Source organism: Triplophysa dalaica, chromosome 4 (assembly GCF_015846415.1).
Source record: "Triplophysa dalaica isolate WHDGS20190420 chromosome 4, ASM1584641v1, whole genome shotgun sequence".
NCBI lineage: Eukaryota > Metazoa > Chordata > Actinopteri > Cypriniformes > Nemacheilidae > Triplophysa > Triplophysa dalaica.
This window is the reverse complement of record NC_079545.1, coordinates 27,993,448-28,013,856: the sequence shown is the minus strand read 5'-3', so window position 1 is coordinate 28,013,856 and position 20,409 is coordinate 27,993,448. Positions and strand designations below refer to the sequence as shown.

At 37.6% G+C, this 20,409-nt stretch overlaps 1 protein-coding gene across 2 annotated transcripts in view; it reads right to left on the bottom strand.

The window, feature by feature from the left end:
* Positions 1-20,409, bottom strand: part of unc5ca (unc-5 netrin receptor Ca) — a 128,879-nt gene that overhangs the window by 85,696 nt on the left and 22,774 nt on the right. For both annotated transcript variants that reach the window (XM_056746507.1, XM_056746508.1), the window contains one exon: positions 1,199-1,432. In XM_056746507.1, coding sequence (XP_056602485.1) covers positions 1,199-1,432 — 234 coding nt within the window. The remainder of the gene's footprint in view (positions 1-1,198; positions 1,433-20,409) is intronic.

The following is a 20,409-nucleotide window of genomic DNA, read 5'->3' as shown; positions in this document are numbered from 1 at the left end:
ACAGCTGTTGGCCGCATTAGGCCGTGTTCACACTTGACTTCTTTTTTGGACGAGAAAAAGTTGACAATGGCGCTTTTTTAGTTCATAGGCAGTGTTAACGGAAGTCTATTTGAATTATAGAAAAAAAGTGTCGTACTTATACTCAATCAAATATTTAAAATTTACTACAGTAATACTTTCTTGCTAGAAATGACATCAGAAGTTATTGAAAGTGAAAATTAAGTTACATTTATACATATGCTCCAAACTAAGTTTCGGTCCCAATTTAATTTTTTCGAGGTTGAGCCTTCTCGACCAATCATGCACCTCGCATGTTGTTATGGAAATGCAGGTCTCTGTCATTGGTTAGCTGTGAAAAAGGGGATTGACGTTTTTCAGAAAAGTTGAACTTTTTTCAACCCCAAAAGACAACAGGAGCTGCAGAAAAGGGCGTTTATAAAAGCCGGTTTACTACATCGGATTATAATGTAAAACAGATGCTAGCAGCTTAAAAAAAGAAGGCAAGTCTGAACACGGCCTTAAATAGCCTAAATAACACTTTATTCACTTTATTTTATAAAACCTTGATGCACAATGTAATAACCATATGACAAAATCAGTAAGCCGTGCGAAAAATAAGTCTTATTGATTTATTATAATTATGGCAACTTAGCAAAGACGACACCAACAGGCATAACGAAAAACTTTATTTGTGTTATCAAAACGGAATGGATGATAACAGACTGATACATTTATTTTGATTATGATAAAAATTGTGAAAGATAACAATATTTTAGTTAAACGGCCATGGCCTAGAAAAGTTTGTAATTGGTTTTGTATGAAAGCATTTTAGATTTTAAAGGAATTTAAATGATGAATAACTTGTGTTTTTTCTGAACGCAGTACACATCATGGTGAGTGTGAAGTTTGGTTGTTGCGGGAACACATGGAGGTGATAACTAGAGCTACTTCCCGTCTATAACATTCATATTTATCGTAGTAAAGAAGTCTCATAAAAATTCCTCGTAACATTACATGAATAATACACAAACCCTTACAGTATGTGTGTGTGTGTATGGGTGTCTATACTGCCAGCGGTACCTAAAGCAATGAACCCATGAATAAACCAGAGCTATCAGAATTTTATTACACTTCAGGAAAGACCGTAATGTTTCTCTGGTCATAAATGAAAGTAGTGCTGAATGTGTGTGTGACTGACCCGACGTCTCGTCCACCCTCTCTTCAATCGTGTGTTCTCTCTGATGGACCCACTCGCCGTTACACTTAAAGTAGATTTGAGTAGCGGGCGTGGCCGTGCAGTATAGATTGACGCCCTTGCTTTTGATGATGTAAGAGTCTTCCGGCTCCAACAGGAAGTGTGGGAGGGGCTCTGGAGGGTCGCTGGGGAAGGTCTCCGGAAGCTCGCCTAATCCCAACAGGAAGTCATCATCCGCTGAGGAGAGAAACACAAACAACGTGATGCGTCAGTACAGGTGAGATGAGAGCATCAGAAGTGTAGGAGATGATGTGTTCCAAAGCCATAATGTTTCAGGACTTCATGTAAACTGCACACCTGTCATTATCTGTTTGAAAGCCACAGAAGGAACTGACGAATGATGATTAATGAACTTTAAAGAGAACTGTCTCTCAGCTCGGCAGAAGTTAATTTTCACAACAAAAGTCCCATTTCGCCAATTTATTCCAAAATGAATTTTTGCAGGGCCGTTTATATAATGTCATGTAATTTTCATTACACTGGAGATGTTTCAAATTAACACAGACCACACAGAGAGAGCGAGAGAGAGAGAGAGAGAGAGAGAGAGAGAGACTGGTGCATGTGTGTTTTGGGGTGTCATTATGAAACAGAATGTTATGGTGGTGTGGAGTAACTGCGGTTTATTTTTAGCAAACAACCATGACTCTTTATATAACACTCAATCCAATCATTCAGTCTTCTTCAATTCTATGTGAATGAACAAACAAACACCTGAATGACTAAATAAACAAATGAATCTACAGTGTAAACTAATGAATGAACCAATATAAATAATGGAATGAAATAAAAAAGGCATGAATGAATGAAAAATGAAATGAAAATGACCACCCTTAATTAAATGAAGAAATGAAAGAACATGTGTGTGAAGACATACATACTGTACACATGAATACAAAAAACATATGAATGTATGTATGTAAGGATGGATGAAGGAATAAATGAGTGAATAAATGAATGGATGAATGGATAGATGGATAAATGGATAAATGAATGAATGATTCAATCTTTCAATTGATCAACCCATTAATCAATTAGTGAATGGACAGATAAATGATTGGATGGATTAATTAATAAATGAGTGAATGAATGAATAAATGTATGTATGGATGAATAAATAAATGAATGAATGAATGAATGGATGGATGGATGGGTAAAGGAATGAAATAATGAATGTATGAATCAATCGCTCAATGAATCAACGAATGAATTAGTGAATGGACAGATGAATGCATGGAAGGATGGATGAATAAAAGTGTGAGTGAGTGAGTGAGTGAGTGAGTGAATGGATGGATGAATAAATGAGTGAGTGAATGGAGGGATGGATGGTTTAAAAGGATGGGTGGGTGGATAGATGAATGGATGAAATAATTAGTAAATGGACAGAAAAGTGGATGGATAAATAAATAAATAAATAAATGACTGACTGACTGACTGACTGAATGAATGAATAAACAGATGGATGGATGTATGGATATATGTATGGATGGATGGATGAATGAATGAATGAATGAGTGACTGCCTGAATGAATGAATAACCGGATGGATGAATGAATGAATGAATGAATGAGTGACTGCCTAAATGAATGACCAGATGAATGGATGAATGAGTGAATGGATGAATAAACGGATGAATTAACAGTAAAACCACATTCATTTGTCACGCTTCCCTTCTGTTTCTCCCGTGTTTTCCCCAAGGACTTCACTTCCCACAATCCCTCATTGTCCCACACCTGTGTCTCGTCTGTAATCCCCGCACTTGACAGTCATCAGCCCCATCACCAGTGCTCTATATATACTGCATTCATTGTGTTCCTTTGTTCTTTGTGCGGTATTGTTCATGTTTAAGTTTACATTGCTTGAGGTTTCTATTGTGATATTCTTCGTATTGGATTATCAAAGTGCTGTTGGAATATCTCCACACAAGAGCGTTATATCATCAATGAAGCTTCAAACACACCTTCAGCACTATACTTCCATAAAAACACAAACACACACATCATGTGTGTTCCCTGTGTTCAGACCTTTTCATGTGTTCATTCACCTCAAATTAAATTCAGTCATCAGTCATTTAAACACCACACTGACTTTATTTCTGCAGCATACATGTTTAGAATAGCATGAGGATGAGGCTGAATTTTCATATCCAGGTGAACTGTTCCTTTAAGATGTTATTTAGTGATTGAAGTAGAGTAGGCGGGGCGAGACCGTGGTTCGAGTCCGGTGAGTAATTGTGAATTAGCGCCAGCTGTGCGCACACCGGCCTCGAATCACGAGCGACCGGACCGTCGAGGAGAGAGGACCGGGCCCAAACTTGTTTTACGTTTGTATTTATATATTATATATTTCGCCGGCGGTCGTCCGTGAGGGGTCTGCCGGGGTCTGCCGGAGTCTGCCGGTTCCCGCCTCCTTCCTTCCATTTTATTGAGATGTGTTACAGTGATCATTACTGTATGGATCATTGGCTGCTCCTCACAATGTAGAAAACTTGACCCCCCCACACACACACATGAACATAATGGATGGATGAGAACTCAGAGGTATTGATCTCTGCACTTATCAATACATACACCGGATACACACACACACATTATTGAATGCCTCCATTAGATGCCCACTGACCCGTCCAATGGCACGCAGTCTGAGTCATAACTCATCTCTGACCGTCTCTTTCCATCACACACACCCCAAATGAACACTCTGTAGGGTACATTACCTTCCCTTAATGGGTCACAGCACAGTCAAGGTGTATAATGAGACGGACGGCTTGTCTGTTTTGTTTGGGTGTGTGTCGTGTCATTTTTGCCAGTTTAATTGTGAGGAGAAATTCATTGACTTCAATCCAAGATTAACAACATTAACACACTCCATCCCTTTCACCCCATTCACACTAAACAAACACAACTCATGACAATATTTACCCCACATTTTTATGACGACGCACCACTCCGTGTAAAAAAAGGAAGTGTGCTTTATTTAAAAAAGCAAATATACTTTTTCTGTGCTTCTCAGAAATACACTTTATTACTTTATTTTGTATCAATGTGATCAAACTAAAGACCCTTCAGAGATACAATGTATGCAATACGACTCTAAAGGTCATTACTCACCCGCTGTTGTACATAAAAGAAGATGTTTGGAAGAATGTTTGTAACCAGTTCTGGGGCAATGATAGTCAATTGTGTTCAGCAGGTTAAAAAACTTTATGCAAGTTTGGAACGACCTGAGGGTGAGTAAACGAGGACAGAATTTTCATTTTTGGGAAAAAAGAGGAGAACGCAGTGCAGCTCGCACGGTTTTAGACGGAAAGTGTGAATGGGGACTAAGTGGGCCAATTTAGTGCCAAATAAAATTGAAATAGTACACTTACATACTTATGGTTTAGTTTACCAGTACACTGATATCAGTAAACTTACTTAAATTATACTTTAAAGTGTGTGCATGCATGCATGTTCATGTGTGTGTGTTCACGTGTGTTTGTGTGTGTGTATGTGTGCGTTAATGTGTGTGTGTGTGTGTATGTGTGCGTTAATGTGTGTGTGTGTGTGTTCACGTGTGTGTCTGTTTGTTCATATGTGTTTGTGCATGTGCATTCGTGTGTGTGTGTGTGTGCGTTAATGTGTGTGTGTGTGCGATCGTGTGTATGTGTGTGTGAGTGAGTGAGTGAGTGTGTATTCAGCTCAATTTCACCTCACAGCCCCTCTCTGCCTATAACAAACAGCATTAGACCTCAGTGCTCACTGTTTCAATAGCGTTCTCCTTCTCTCTTAATCTCTCTTGTGCTCTTTAAAGGGACCGTATCACAGATCACTCAAGCTCTTCTGAAACAAGAGTTCACTGTGGTATATAAACATTCACAGCTGCATGTCAAGCTAAGATCTTCAAATGAACCCAAACCACAAACACTGTTCCTTCAGAATACATGAGATGAAACTATATATTAAGATATTTGGGAGAATGCTTGTAATCAAACAGTTCTTCGACCCCATTGACTCCCAAGCATTCTCCTAAATATCTTTCTCTGGGTTCATCAAAACAAAGACATTTATACAGATGGAAGGTGAGTGAATGATGACAGAATTTTTATATTTGGGTGTACTTGATCAAAGTTCACTTTTAAATATATTTACTAAACGTATACCTAAAAGTAAATAAATGAAAATGTCATTTAAAGTATACATTAGTATGAGTACACAACTAATTTACAACTACTATTTCTGAGAAGCAAATGATGTATGTTTCTATATTTCTAAGAATTAGACTGAAAATATGTTGTGATTAATTCATTGTTTTCATTGATTGACTGCACTGAAATAAACATTTTTCACTATACGCGTGCGACTAATCGCAGTTAATCGAATGAAAGGATGCGATTAATCACGATTAACAAGACAAAACAAAACTCCAGGAGCCATTCAACAACTTGTTTAAATCTCTCTCTCTCTCTCTCTCTCTCTCTCTCTCTCTCTCTCTCTCACTCTCACTCTCTGTCTATCTCTCTCTCCTCCCTCTCCATATCTCTCTCTCTCTCTCTCTCTCTCTCTCTCACTCTCACTCTCTGTCTATCTCTCTCTCCTCCCTCTCCATATCTCTCTCTCTCTCTCTCTATCCTCCCTCTCCATATCTCTCTCTCTGTCTATCTTTCTCTCTCTCTCTCTCTCTCCGTCTCGCTCTCAGACTTCTGTCACCTTTTAGGTGCCAAATGACCCAGCAGAAGTTCAAATGATTAACTCTCTTAATAATGGGGTTTAAAGACCAAGCTGGGACCTTTTACATACAAGCGAGAGAGAGAGAGAGAGAGAGAGAGAGAGAGAGGTTAAGTTTATTAGCTTAACCTTTCTGAGTGTGTGAGTGTAATATTGATGAACACTGAGCGGTTCAATAATAAAGAGACATTTCAACCTAAATACATCTCAACCTCATTCAACACCACCAGAGATGTAAATTACCTCAGAAGATCATTCCTGAGCAGATTCTTGTAGACCAGCGCAAACACCTGTGGAATTTGATTCATAATCATGTCTGAATCACTATTTCTAACTGGATTTTTACATTACAAAAAGATTTCATTCGGTTGAAATTACAGTTCCTCTTTACACATAAGAAAGAAAAATCACAGTCGACACTTTTTAATATCGCCGTTTTCTCTTCTTGACATTAGTGAAATTTAATCTAGAGCAGATGGGAAGATCTCGTATGTGTCTCAGATGTTTCTCCTGTGAAAAAGAGTCTCTCGTAAACGTCAGTCATTAGAGTTTGAGAAGAGATGTCAACAATGACACGAGCTCAGATTTATCACGTCTGCAATCAAAAGTCAATATTAATGAAGATCTCAAACATTTCTCATCACATTTACACAAATCCAGATTATTTGACCTCGACAATCTACATTCATTTACACCTCCATAGACAATTTGAGGAGAAACATCTGAAACTAATTTGATACTTAAATGAAATACAACAGGGAACTCCTTTAAATCTCCAGAGCTATAAATGTGCAAAATCTGAGCAATAACGATTTCCAAAATACAGAAATAGAAGTCAAATCTTGTAGAGCGGCTGTCAAATATCCAGATATCATCACCGGTCCTAATCCACACTAAAGTTGCAATCCACAGAAAACTTATTTTTAATAGTTTAAGAGTCCATTCATCCAAACACACACACACACACACACACACACAGCACTCTATGGGCACTTCACTAATGTACTTGATGTTTGTGTGAGTGTCAGACACGAGTCAAGGAGAGTGAACAGCGTGAACGAGCTTTTATAATCAAGAGTGTTTATCTCTGCTACACAGACTCATCCTTTACACACAACACCACGATAAACATCAGCTTTAATTACTGACCCACACCGCCCACAGCAGCGACACACACTTCAAAGCTATCGGGAGCAAGCAGACTGAGCACTGAGAACACACGTCTGTGTGTGTGTGTGTGTGTGTGTGTCTGTGTGTGTGTGTGCCTGCCTGTGCTCAATATCAGCCCAACACATGCTCATTTAAATACAGACAATGAGTGTTTGTTGTTGTGATCTCTCATGTGAGCACTCATCTATCATATACATGACATGACTAAAGCTCAGCTGGACCGTCTGGACACACACACACACACACACACACATGGGGAGGGGGGTGCCATGAGATCTATTGTTGTTAAATAAAGCCAATTTTAATGACTACAGACTACTACTGAACACTTTCCTGAATAAATGTGAATGTGCGTGGAACGAAATCTGAAAGCTTTGCTATTTATTAGGGGTTTAACGATACGCTCAGCTCACCCTTCAATACGATACATGATACTAAGTGTACTATTATAATTGTATCATGACATTCGTAAAAATAATGATATGAAACTGACAGATTTTCCCACAAAACAAGAAAACATGTTTTGTAACAGTTGATATTTTGTAAAAATATTCAATGTTTAATTCGAGTATTTTTATGTATGCTTAAAAACTGAAAAGATCTGTCAATGACAAATAAAACAAAATTTGACCATAATTTTTTTTTTTAAATATATATGCCATAGTCTACGATACACATCTTTAATGTTTTTGTATTGCTATTTACGATACTTTGATACATTGTTACATTGTTACACCCCTATTATTTATATATTTATTTTTGTTATATTTTTGTTATTAACAGTCATTTTCAACTTTTAATGAACCATTAGTGTGTTTCACAAACTGAAACTCTTAAGTTATCAGCTACATAGTAAATAACACTTTTTACATGGTACACAATGTTATATAACTTCAAAAACATCTTAAATCTAATCCAGTTGTTCAGACTAATGTATGCTTCATCAAAAGTTTTTGTGTTTGTTCCCCAAATGAAAGTAAATCTGGTGATAAAGTAGGTCTATGCCTGCTCGAAATGACTCGAGGTCGAGTTAAAAATGACAGAGAATGTTCATTTTCGTGTGAACTGTGCCTTTAAAGTGAGAGCGCATCAACACGCGGGTAACCGGGTAACAAGAGGCTGTTTCCCTCCTCATTATCCGTGACAACAAAAACGTCTGTCACCACCAACTCACACGCTCTCAAAACATGAACATCATTACAGACAAAGCCCGAGTCCCTCATCCCATCAGACTCACGACGCTTCAAAGCTCAACGTTTGAGAAAAACTCATTTCAGACTGAACATTATGACTGAAGACTTCACAAAAGCAATAACAGATGCAGCGAAAGGAAGAGAACTTTTGAGCAAATGTGACACGTCACGCTCCACATTTCAACAAAAGCATTACGTGGTAGAAATAGATGCTTTGTAGGTACACCGTCCAACTTTCACCTTCACTGATAAAAGTTTTTAAACGAAGAATTTAAAGTGGTCAACTTCTTAAATTAAATGTGGACATGAACACAGACCATTGAGAAACCTGGTGATTTCGCTCTCGGTGTGCTACGTTTTTTCAAAGTAGCGATTTTATATTGTGATTCATACTTTAAGTCCTAAAAAACATGGGCATGACATCACCGATTGTCTTTACTGTTCCATCTGGATTTAAAAACCTCCAGATAAAATAAAAAATAAATTAGAAATGATCCACAGATTTAAAACAATATATTTTCTTCAACACCTTTTATTTAAAACAATGTGCTCTATTAGACAGGTTTCACTAGATAAATATAATAACATTTAGGCTATTTTAATGTGTTGATGAAATGTAAATATGTTTACAAAATTGTAACCAACATAAATTTGGGGAGCAACTTGCATTTCAATATTTTGAGACTTAACTTCGACTCCATCTTAAGGATCTTTCCTCACAAATCCTCAGAACAGGTTAGGTTATGCATGATTGACAGCTGTCAGTCAAAGTGAGGGCCGGCGTTTAGGACAGATGTTTACGTCACATCTACAGCATCTGTTGAACTGAGGATTAATTCGTCATATTCAGTGAAATAAATCACAGTATTCACAGCATGTCACTTCATATATTATATATAACATTTCATATATAACACATATAACAGCTGAAGTAGTTCCCTTCATTTCAGTCTCTCTCTCACTAAAACATTAAGTGTGGAACGCAAACCGCATCTTAACTCGCGAATGTAAGTAAACAGGTCCAGTTTTTCTCCATCGATTTTACAGACGGAGGACGTCAAGAGCGGCTTCTCCAAACAGTCAGATATTATTCAACAGCTCATTTCTTCACAAATAATAATACTTGTGGTTTTCTTGCACCACAAACAACCAGAATGTATTTCTTGATGAACGTTTCTTTCTTTTTAATGCAACGGCATCTTTATAACCTATTTGATAAATGATTTCTGTTTGGTATCGTGTCCGTGCGATCTGTATGAGTGCACATCGTACAAATCCTCATCCAGAGTTTATAAAGACTGTAAACAAGGCATCTGCAGGTCTCTGAGAGTTAGATTTAAGACTTTTTAATGCTAATTAAGGCCTAATTTTGACATTATGGAATTTAAGACTTTTTAAGACATCTTAGGGATCCGCGGACAGCCTGATAAAGGTGAACAAATGCTGGGTTGTTTCAACTCGTGCTTGGATCAAATCAGGACATTTTATAGACGGTTTCTTCTTAACAACAAAAAGAAACGTTACTGCGCATGCGCACTTTTGTGACCTGAACTTAACGTCCGGTTCACATTCACAGAAAAAAAGAGTGCCTGTATATATCCTGATAACAATCAAAAGAAACGAGAAGAAGCGTCACTTGGATAAACTTGAGTCGTTGTCAGATGGCTTGGAAATGTTATTCTTGACCAACAGATTTCACTCTTTCCCCATTCAAGCAGATATGAACTTTCATCTAAATTATAAACTCTATTTCAATACAGAACATGATTGAAAAAGATTGCCTGGGGGTTTGTTACCAATAAATCCTCTGTGAGAACCGACTTTCACTATCAAACGCAGAATGATCAAACTGTAAATGAACAACTAAAATGAGAAATTCTGGGCGAAATGTTGAATGTGCTCTCATTTGTAAGTCGCCAAATGAATAAATGTAAAATTGTGTCAATCAAAAACAACAACAGCCTCACTCCCTGAGCTGCATGTGTGTGTGTGTGTGTGTGTGTGTAAGAGAGACAAAGCTTTGATGATGCTGATGGCGATGATAATGATGAAGTATTTCCTCCATAACTTCCTGCCTGTCTGATTGTGCATGTGATATGTTCTCAAACCTGGACAAAAAAAGAACTTCCCAGGAGTGGATGGCATCTAAACATCACAAACACACACACTTCACTCCTGCAAGATGGACTGACTGCAACGCAACACAATAACAAGCATGCCTGGGGATAACAGAGAGAGAGAGAGACTGAGATGGAAGCACAACTTTTAGTTTCCTGCACAATCGTTGATCAAAGCCGCGAACTTGAGAATGAAGCCCCTATTGAGTTACTGTCAATCACATACTTGAACTTACACACTCAGAGAAATATAGCACACTAATAAGGGCTGCAGCACCTCGATAAATCCATCACTGTGATAACAGCTGCCGACTCAAACACACACACACACATCTCACCATAGAGCTGAAATCTACACCACACTTTACACAAGAGTAAACAGATTCACACACTGAAAGTTTTCTAGTAACAAAAATGTGATTGTTCAGATGTTTCTCTTTCGAAGCTCCAACATTTTATATCTGATGCACTGTAGAAAAAACTGTAATTTTACAGTTTTTCTTTTACAGATTTTCCATGTAGAATGTAAGAAACAAGCTATTGTTTAACAAAAAATAAGATTTTTTAAATACGGTCAAAAACCGTACAATTACAGAAAGACCGCAAATTTACAAGCAAAATTGGGGAGGTGTAATTTTACAGGGAATACCTGTAATAAGAAATTGACGCCCCAGCTTTATCCCAGCTGCCAGAAAATGTCAGTTTTCTTAACAAGATTGATTTTCTTTCTTTTTGAAATATGGTCAAAAACTATCAAATTACAAATCCAGACAAAACATTTACAAGAAAAATGAGTAAAACCATTTAATATATATCATTGTATCCTATAATTTTACAGATTTTTTTTCCAGTATATTTCTGTTATTCCAGTTTACAGAAAATTCTGAGTGTTTTTACACATTTTTTGTTACAGTGTGCGCTTTATGTGTTAACTCAGTCTCTGATGTTCCTGCTACAATTGCTTAAGAGGAATTAAAACACACAGTAATGTAAGTGGGCAGCATTTAGTGGTTAAAATACTCACGCGAGGTCTCTCTTCAAGTTTCTAAAGCATTTGTTTATTTTCTGTTCATGAATTTTTATGGTCAGGTAAGTGCCATTTTTTAGGATTGTCACATCCATAAAGGGACATATTCCTCTTGAATTGACACTAATGTATAATGTATTTTGTAGGTTTGGGAATCATTTGAATTTTATCAATTCCGATTGTACTTGTTAGCAAAAACTTTCTACATTTATGAGCACTGTTTTGTGTATACTTTATATACACATAGAACCATGATATTTATGATTTACTACTTGTATTAATATAGTTGAACTACATCATGGTTAAACTGAAGTAACTCAACTTAAACTATGGATAATTTGTGGTTCCTGTGCTTTTAATGCAAATACTATAGTTAAACTATGCTTACTATAGTTTTCATTTTCATAAGTGCTTTAATTGAGATATCAGCAGATCAAGCAACACGTGTACTTTTCTGAAAATATGCACACAGGAATTGATAAGAGGAATTCAAATTTTAATCTCAAGTATCAGATTCCAATTTCTTTTGTTACCGATACGATTATTACCCTTTCGATTCCGATTCCAAATTGGAATTGATTTTCGATTCCCAACCCCATTTCAGTTCTATGAAGAGGCATCGCTTCTCCAAGTTTGAATTGGCGCTCCATTTACCTCTAAGAGAAATAATGGAGATATCTGAGAGATCTCATGTGTGATTTGTCTCTCTTACGGGACGATGACATCACTGCATCGATGCTTTTGTTACAGATTTGACTTTGATTTATGATCAACGAACTATACAAATATTTACCAGTAATTGTTTAACATGTATGTGGTTTATCTCAGAATCATTGTTAGACATGAAAGATTTTAAGATGTTTAAAGTTTCATGATGATCAAACTCAACAAAAACAACTTTTCTTTATCAAACATACTGCTCTGCTATTTTAATTTGCATAATTACTCATTATTTATTTTAAGGTTACACAGCAAAAATGTTTAAATACGTTATTGTTTCAACCTTGTGTTCCACCACAATTACCTAACAATCCTTGAAACAAGATCAACTTGAAATCCAAAGAATTTATGTCTTGATTTTACATAAATCTGAAATCGTTTTAAGAAGTTTGGGGTTTAAATGTAAAGAAAGGTGTATTTAAAGAGGTTTCCTCACCACATTGGTAAACAGCACAACATTTTGTTCGATTTCTTGAACAACGGATGGAATTACTGTAAAATACATTTTGCATTTAGGATGTTTAGATAAAGAAAATGAGGCACAAAAACACAGTAAACGACAACATGGGTTGTTCTTGTTTTTTTTTACAAATGATGTACGTATACGTTTTTTATTTATTTTTAAGTAATAATATTTTTTACTAATAATCGTACATATTTTTCACATCAAATCCGCACCTCATGAAATAGTTACAAGTTCCTGTCACACTGGGCTGAATAGTCTATCCAGCTGTTTTATTGCATTCGATTTCAACAGCACACTCAAAAGTTTGGTTCAACATCATTTCTTGTGTTGCTTTCTCATCCTTCTCAATAAACCGAGGGATACGACAACCCTTTAAAAACCCAGTCAAGAGTTTCCATTTCATCCAAGCTCACGTACAAACACCTACAGAGGTCATCGTCACAAACTAATGGCGTATCTCTATAAAATACCTCACCGGTACAGTAACGTCTCCCACCGCCGGTTCATTCATCATCTCAGCCGGCTACTTCCCCATCCTGTCAGAGGAGAACCGGGTTCAACGGTCGGGTTACCACACTCATCATGAGCCCGCTATACACCAGACACGGGTCAGACATGAGTGAAAAGCAAAATAAGCCCAGAAAGTTTTGACGGAGAGAATGTGGAGGATTCTGCACGGGCTGAGACGGGTCTGGCCTTGTTGATCTGGAGAAGGTTTTCCGGGCCGTTCTGCAGGAGAGAATGAAGGTTACACATCACAGGCCACGCAGTCTCGCCTGAGGGATTTAAGGACAAGCTGGATAACCTCTGATAACTTGTAGGAATCTGAGATCCGAGTTACCTTGAGAGGTTACAAGTCCTCGCTGCAGTGATGCTTCAGATCATTGGCACAGAAACTCTGAAAACAACTCCAAAACGTTCCTCATGAAAGCTTCGGGCCTCCTTTCATTTCCTTCGTGAGTCGGGAAGCGAACAACATCGCAGAAGGTCCCGCGGCGGACCGAAGTGGACTCGACTTTCTTAACAACACAACACAAAGTGTCAGACTCGCCGGGATGCACGATCAGCATTACAAATATCTATCAATGATTCATGGCCAACCAAAACATCTATAAATTATGGAAAGCTTATTTAATTTTTGATGAATGATTTATCGGCGCTGTAGACGGTTGGCATCTGACTCGGGCTAATCTCTGCCTTGACTTCTTACCTATTTAGTCATTCTCTGAATTATTCACGGATGTCAATTTTTGCATAATTAATCTGATTTCGTTCTAACCGATGTTACACGTGCATATAGATACAAATGAGCATGTGGAAGGCCGGAAGATGTCTCTGAAAACTTAAAAAAAATTACATTTTCTGGTTCGATTTTTGTAGCCTTGAGGAACGAGGAACACACAAACTGAATTATGTTCCATTGAAACACTTTGAATAGAAAACATTGCACCGGGATACAACAGTCTGATCTCTTTCCGTCGGAAGTTGGGATCGTTTTGACTTCCGTATTTTGACGCATTTCGAATGAGAAAAAAAACTGGGCGAGACTGTCGTTTCTCTCTGCAATTTTATTGGATGTATGAAAACAGCCGTCGCATTTTGTGCGTATCTAGTTTTATTTAGTTTGCTTTTGTAGTATTTGTTTAGTATATTTTTTGTCTTTTTTATTCTTGTTTGTTTATATCTTGTTGTTATTTTCCTTGAATTTTATTATAATTGTGAATTTCGATTACTTTTATTTTATTTTCTAATACTTGCGTAAAGCGCGGTATCTGAGGTATTTGTAAACATACATAAGAAGATCATCTACATAAAAAGTAGTTTCAGTACAAGCTGAACGATTTAGACACCGTCACAGCTAAAAAAATAAAAAATAAGCACAAATATACAAAGTAAGAGAAACTCTGCACACAAACTGAGAGACAAATGGCAATGATTTTCTGTGGTGATCCACACAGACGCTGATGTTACAGCTTAACTCGTACTAAACCCAGAACATTCGACAAAGTGAGATGTGAAGAGAATAAGGAACACAAGTAAACCTTTGAATGTGAATCTCTGAACTGCCGGCTGTCAACAAACACATCGACTCAGAGATCTGTGTCGACTCTTTTCTCTTTTGTGTAGTGTGAGCACAGGAGACGTCCTCTTTTAGTACGAGGGCCACAGGGGACTTCACATCAAAAGCACAATGTTGTGTGTTTTGTGTGTGTGGATCACAGTATAAAGAATGTGATATCCAATCGGTGCACAGCGACAAACTTAAACACAGACGCACACACTGAGATGAAAATAAATGCTTCCACACATGTGCATATGCCACGGTCAACATGCGACGTTCGTTCGGTCGGTGGTACGAAAATAGGCGTTTGCGATTAGTCCACATTTCTGTAGAAAGTGGTCACGCTACAACGTCTTGATCTTCTGTTGGTCTCACATACTCACGTGACGTGAATTCGATGGTCAGAGTTCACCAAACTTTTGGTTTTCACTTTGCTACACAGTGAAATGAGAAATACCGTCGCCCCTGCATTTCCAGGCCTACACAGTATTGTACATCACAAACTCATTCATTTGATGTCACAGGATAAATATTTACAGTAACACACAGAGATGCGAGCGCACTCTCCGAGCAGGGGTGGCCAAGAGGTGGGCTAAAGGGGATGAAGCCCCGAAAGTTTTCAGTAAAGCCCCGAAAGTTTTCTTGCCATGCCATACGAATAACTAAGGGACCGTTTACATTTTGCATCTTTTTACACGTCTACCCATGGGCAAGTTAATTCTCCGTTAAAAAATTAGAGTTTCAAAACAACGCCACTTCCCAAGTGATTTTTGGCGTAGTGAGTAAGACGTGTTACAAGTTGTACTGATGCTTCATACGAGTGCAAGATCGAATCCACCTTGTGCCAAACTCCTATTTGGTTATCTATTGTTTATAAGTTTTCTCCTACGTCAATCCGCCCAAGGATTCCCCAGGGTCCTAGTGCACGTACGTCTGTGTGCATGCCTACTTTCCAAACAACAGCACTTGGATTTTCTTAATACAAGTATTTCAAATATTAATAGTATTTGTATTTCAAATTATTGATATAGAATGTACCGCATGTTGCTTGCTCAGTTTGTTCAAAGGTATGATGCATGTAAGTCTACATGTCATAATAAACAGGAACTATGCTTCTAACCACAGCTGTAGACCTGTAGTAACAAACACGCAACTTTGCGATGCTGTTTGCGAATGATCGTTGGAACGATGGTTTCGGGAAAAACTTAAATCGTAGAACTATGCCGGAACGACAGGACTTGCGATCATAGTTGGCTAATGATGCTTTTGGGAAACGCACCCCGTCGTCCCCCATGCCTAAATCTGACACTGCACACACACACAGATGAAATGACTTCAGAACACCAGAAATACATCGCATGAATCATAGGGCCAAAGTTATGTGCTGGTACAAGGCTTGTTTCTGACGATCAGGGACAATCTGCTCACATACAGAATTCAAAATCTTTGGATTGACATAATGTCGCACATTAGAGGGTTTTTTTACAGAACAAAGTCTGATTTCACCCGTGCGGTGCAACGAATTCATCGCAGAAAATAAAGGCAAAGAAATGAAAAGATGAATTTAGCCCTAGTGCTGCAGTGTGAAGAGAGAGCTGCAGGGTGATGTCACACATGACTTTACCCAGAATGCTCAGCGACACAGAAACAACCTCTCACACACACACAATCTCACAGAGACTCTCACAGACTAAAGAGGTCTTGAGAGGGCCAGAAGCGTGAGAACCAGAGAACATTTAACCAGAGAGGAATCAAAAAAGTCAAAAGAAGGAAGAAAGAACCTCAAGAAAACTGACATCTTTATAGCTAACATAACAACACTCCTCCACACACACACACACAGGCCTGTTTCTGAGGGATGATGTCATATCTGGAATCAGTAGATGGAACAAAAACGGTTGTTGAAGAAAAGAGCATTCATACAGAAAATACAACCCCAACCCTTTCTCTTTTTCTCGTCCCTCTCTCTCTCTCTCTCTCTCTCTGTCTCTCTCTCTCTCTCCGTCTCTCTCTCAATCTCTCTCTATATCCCTCTGTCTGTCTCTCTCTCTCCGTTTTTTTACCTTTCGTCAATTTACCTTAATTCTGGTTATTACAGACAAATATCTGACTATTACAGCATTCTAAATCCATATATTGAGAAAAGCGCTAACATCATTTGAGCATCTATTTATATATTAATAACAGAATGCAGTTTAAAATATAATAATTGCTAAAGCAACTCAAAACAGAACAAGGTTAGAAGTTTTTGATACGCTTTTTAAACAAACAATATATTTATATATAATCTAAATCTGTCTTAGCACAGGAACATTTTTAGAAAAAGACAAAAATACACTGTATGGGTCAAAATGATTGATTTCTTTTATGCCAAAAATCATTAGGATATTAAGTAAAGATCATGTTCCATGAAGATATTTTGTAAAATTCCTACCTTTAATATATAAAAACTATTTTTGTGAGTGAATGGCCTCCAGTGCCCCTGAACAACTTCAAGGCCTTTTTCTCTCAGAAGATGAGTTTTAAACGGTTGTATCTCATCCAGATATTGTCCTATTCTAACAACTCATGCATCAATAGTAATCTTATGTTATTTTGAAAATTTACCCATAAGACTGGTTTTGTTGTCCAGGGTCACAAAATCGTCTTTTCTTCATTTTTCAAACATCTCTTTAATAAATATAACGACAGTCCAGGAAAACACACGGAGGGATAAATCAATAAATGAATGGAAAAGTGACATATTTGTCATGGGAAAGTGAATTTAGAAATTTGTGTTTGTCTTTTGTCATACTGGGTCTGTATTGAGATTGATCTGTCGATCTGCTGTATCAGTTTTTGGCCCTTGAAAGTGTGTGTGTGTGTGTGTGTCTATTTGTCAGCTTTCATTATTGCATTACAGCGCAAACTCATTTGTTGTGATGCCAATCGTTTAGCAAAGGTCAGAATGCTGACTGACAGTCACTCTGAACAATGTAATTTAACTAATGCTTCTGACCGTGTGTGTGTGTGTCTCTTAGTGAATTTAAAGCCAATCTATAGGTCTGATCTATCGCTCTCTCTCTCTCTTTGTATATTTCACACTGTTCAGATACTGAAGCAATTAAGACCTGACACTGCTTTTTATGTGCGCATGTCTGGCAGCGCAATAGTAAAAGTCTGAAACGGAAGTAATGCATACAAGTCTGCCGTGGAGTCATGCAGTTAATCTAGAAAAGGCACAATTAAAAACTATTCTTGCATATGCAGGTACTGCGGACACGAGAAGAGATATAAAAATAAATCTTCTGACCGGTGTCCCGCAGCAGTTTTGATTAAAAATGGAGTATCGATAGTGACGTCACTGCACGCGAGAAACCTGACAGGTCTCTGTAAACGCGGGTTTGCGTAGCCGGTATATTGAGATACATATCCGTTTATTTTGTGTGTATGTTAACGTACTAGCGGTTACATGCACAAAATAAAAAATCGGCTTAATACGAAACCTGTTTTCATGTGTTTACATGCATGGTAATAAACCTGCTACGCAGAAAATCACATTTACATTTACATGGAAGTTTGAGATTTGCCGGGTTTCTCGCGTGCAGTGGTGTCATCGTCGATAGTCTATTTAGTCATTAAAAGTGCAGAGGGAAAACAGTCAGAAGCTGTATTTTTATAGCTCTTCTAACCTTACACAGTATCATCTTATGAAGCATGATCGGAGGAAGACTGTGCATGTAAACGCACTCAATGTTTACCTCTACAATCTACATGTATCTTTCACCTCCATACTCCTCATGTGTTTCAACAATGACTTTATGTTGATCAGACACGACTGAGAACTTCATCAAATTTCCTATAAGAGCAACATCTGATGTTCACATCTCCTGCAATCCCTTTAATAATAATAATAAACATTTATTTATATTGGGGGCACGGTGGCTTAGTGGTTAGCACGTTCGCCTCACACCTCCAGGGTTGGGGGTTCGATTCCCGCTTCCGACTTGTGTGTGTGGAGTTTGCATGTTCTCCCCGTGCCTCGGGGGTTTCCTCCGGGTACTCCGGTTTCCTCCCATGGTCCAAAGACATGTATGGTAGGTTGATTGGCATCTCTGGAAAAATTGTCCGTAGGGTGTGAGTGTGTGAGTGAATGAGTGAGTGTGTGTGCCCTGCGATGGGTTGGCACTCCATCCAGGGTGTATCCTGCCTTGATGCCCGATGACTCCTGAGATAGGCGCAGGCTCCCCGTGACCCGAGGTAGTTCGGATAAGCGGTAGAAAATGGATGGATGGATGGATTTATTTATATTGCACTTTTCATACATAAAAAGATAAATATTAAAAACTGTAAAAACTGTAAAATATACAAATGACATAATATAATAATAATAATACCAAAAAAAGAAAAACATGATCTACTCTGAGAAGTTTTGATCTTCAAATCAGGAGTTGTTTCACTATTCATTTACATTCACAATGTTGCATACAATCTAGCAGACCCTGACTGTTACCTTTGTGTGCTTCTCCATTCAATATTTATTTCTATTGACTTCTGCTGTACATGCCTATTACAACTACTGATCAATTTGGATATTGTTTAATTCTTCTGCGGGCTGAACCGCTCGATGTTTATTGAGCGTCGTTCTGAACGTCTTAAAGCTGAGGCGCACCATTTCTGCAAAAGTGAAAAAAATATTTTTTCCTTTGTCCATTTTCAGTACAAATATTTAAACATTCTTAAATCAAAGAACATTAACTTGAGAAGAGAAATGACTTGTCACATTTTCTAAAAAGAAGAGTTTATGGCCTAATTTTTTTAAACATATTTGCCAATGGGAGAAAGATAGATTATACGAAAATGAATTCAAGGTTTTCATATCCTACTGGGAAATAAGGGCTGTGCAATTAATACAAAAATAACTGTAATTGTAAATATTGGCCTTCAATAATTACGAAAACAAAATCCACATAAAATATAATTTTTCCTGCAAGGATCCTCTATTTTCTTGTGGTATAAATCCACAGCCTTTACAGATGTTCAGCTGTGCTATTTCTTAACATTTTCATCAATTGAATTTACAGTTTAAAAGACATTTTTTTTCTATGTTGTTTTAAAAGTTAATGGCCTAATCGTGCTAAATAATGTGGATCTCAATATTTGCCAAAATAATTGTGATTATGATTCTGTCATAATCGAGCTGCCCAATGGCAAATCCTTTTCTTGGATTTTATTTGGTTAACAGTTTTGCATTTCTCAATCTCAAACACATTGTGATTCAAGAATCTTTTAAAAACAAGACATTTTCGCCTTAATCTTACATCATTGGTGCTAAAAAAGATCAATAGATGTTTTTCAACAATTCAGATAAAAGGCTAGTTATCTCTGTTTATAAAGAAAATCGTTTCAAATAAAATAATGTCATCACCTTTCGATGTGTTTATAAACTTCTAAGCGTCAGAAAGATGCTTTAACAAACTCCTGCTGAGCGTGACGGAGTTTGTCTGAGATTCTGACAGCACGGCAGTATTTTAAATATGGGAGCATATGATATAAGCCTCTCATGAATAAATCATGTGACAGCGAGAAGTTCATCGTCTCTCAGCTGTTCTTAGGGCTCTCTCTCTCTCTATCTCTATCTCTCTGTGTGTCACTCGCTCGTCTCTGTTGAAGAAAACATTTCTTTCACAGGCACATCTGTCTACAAACCGCTCAAT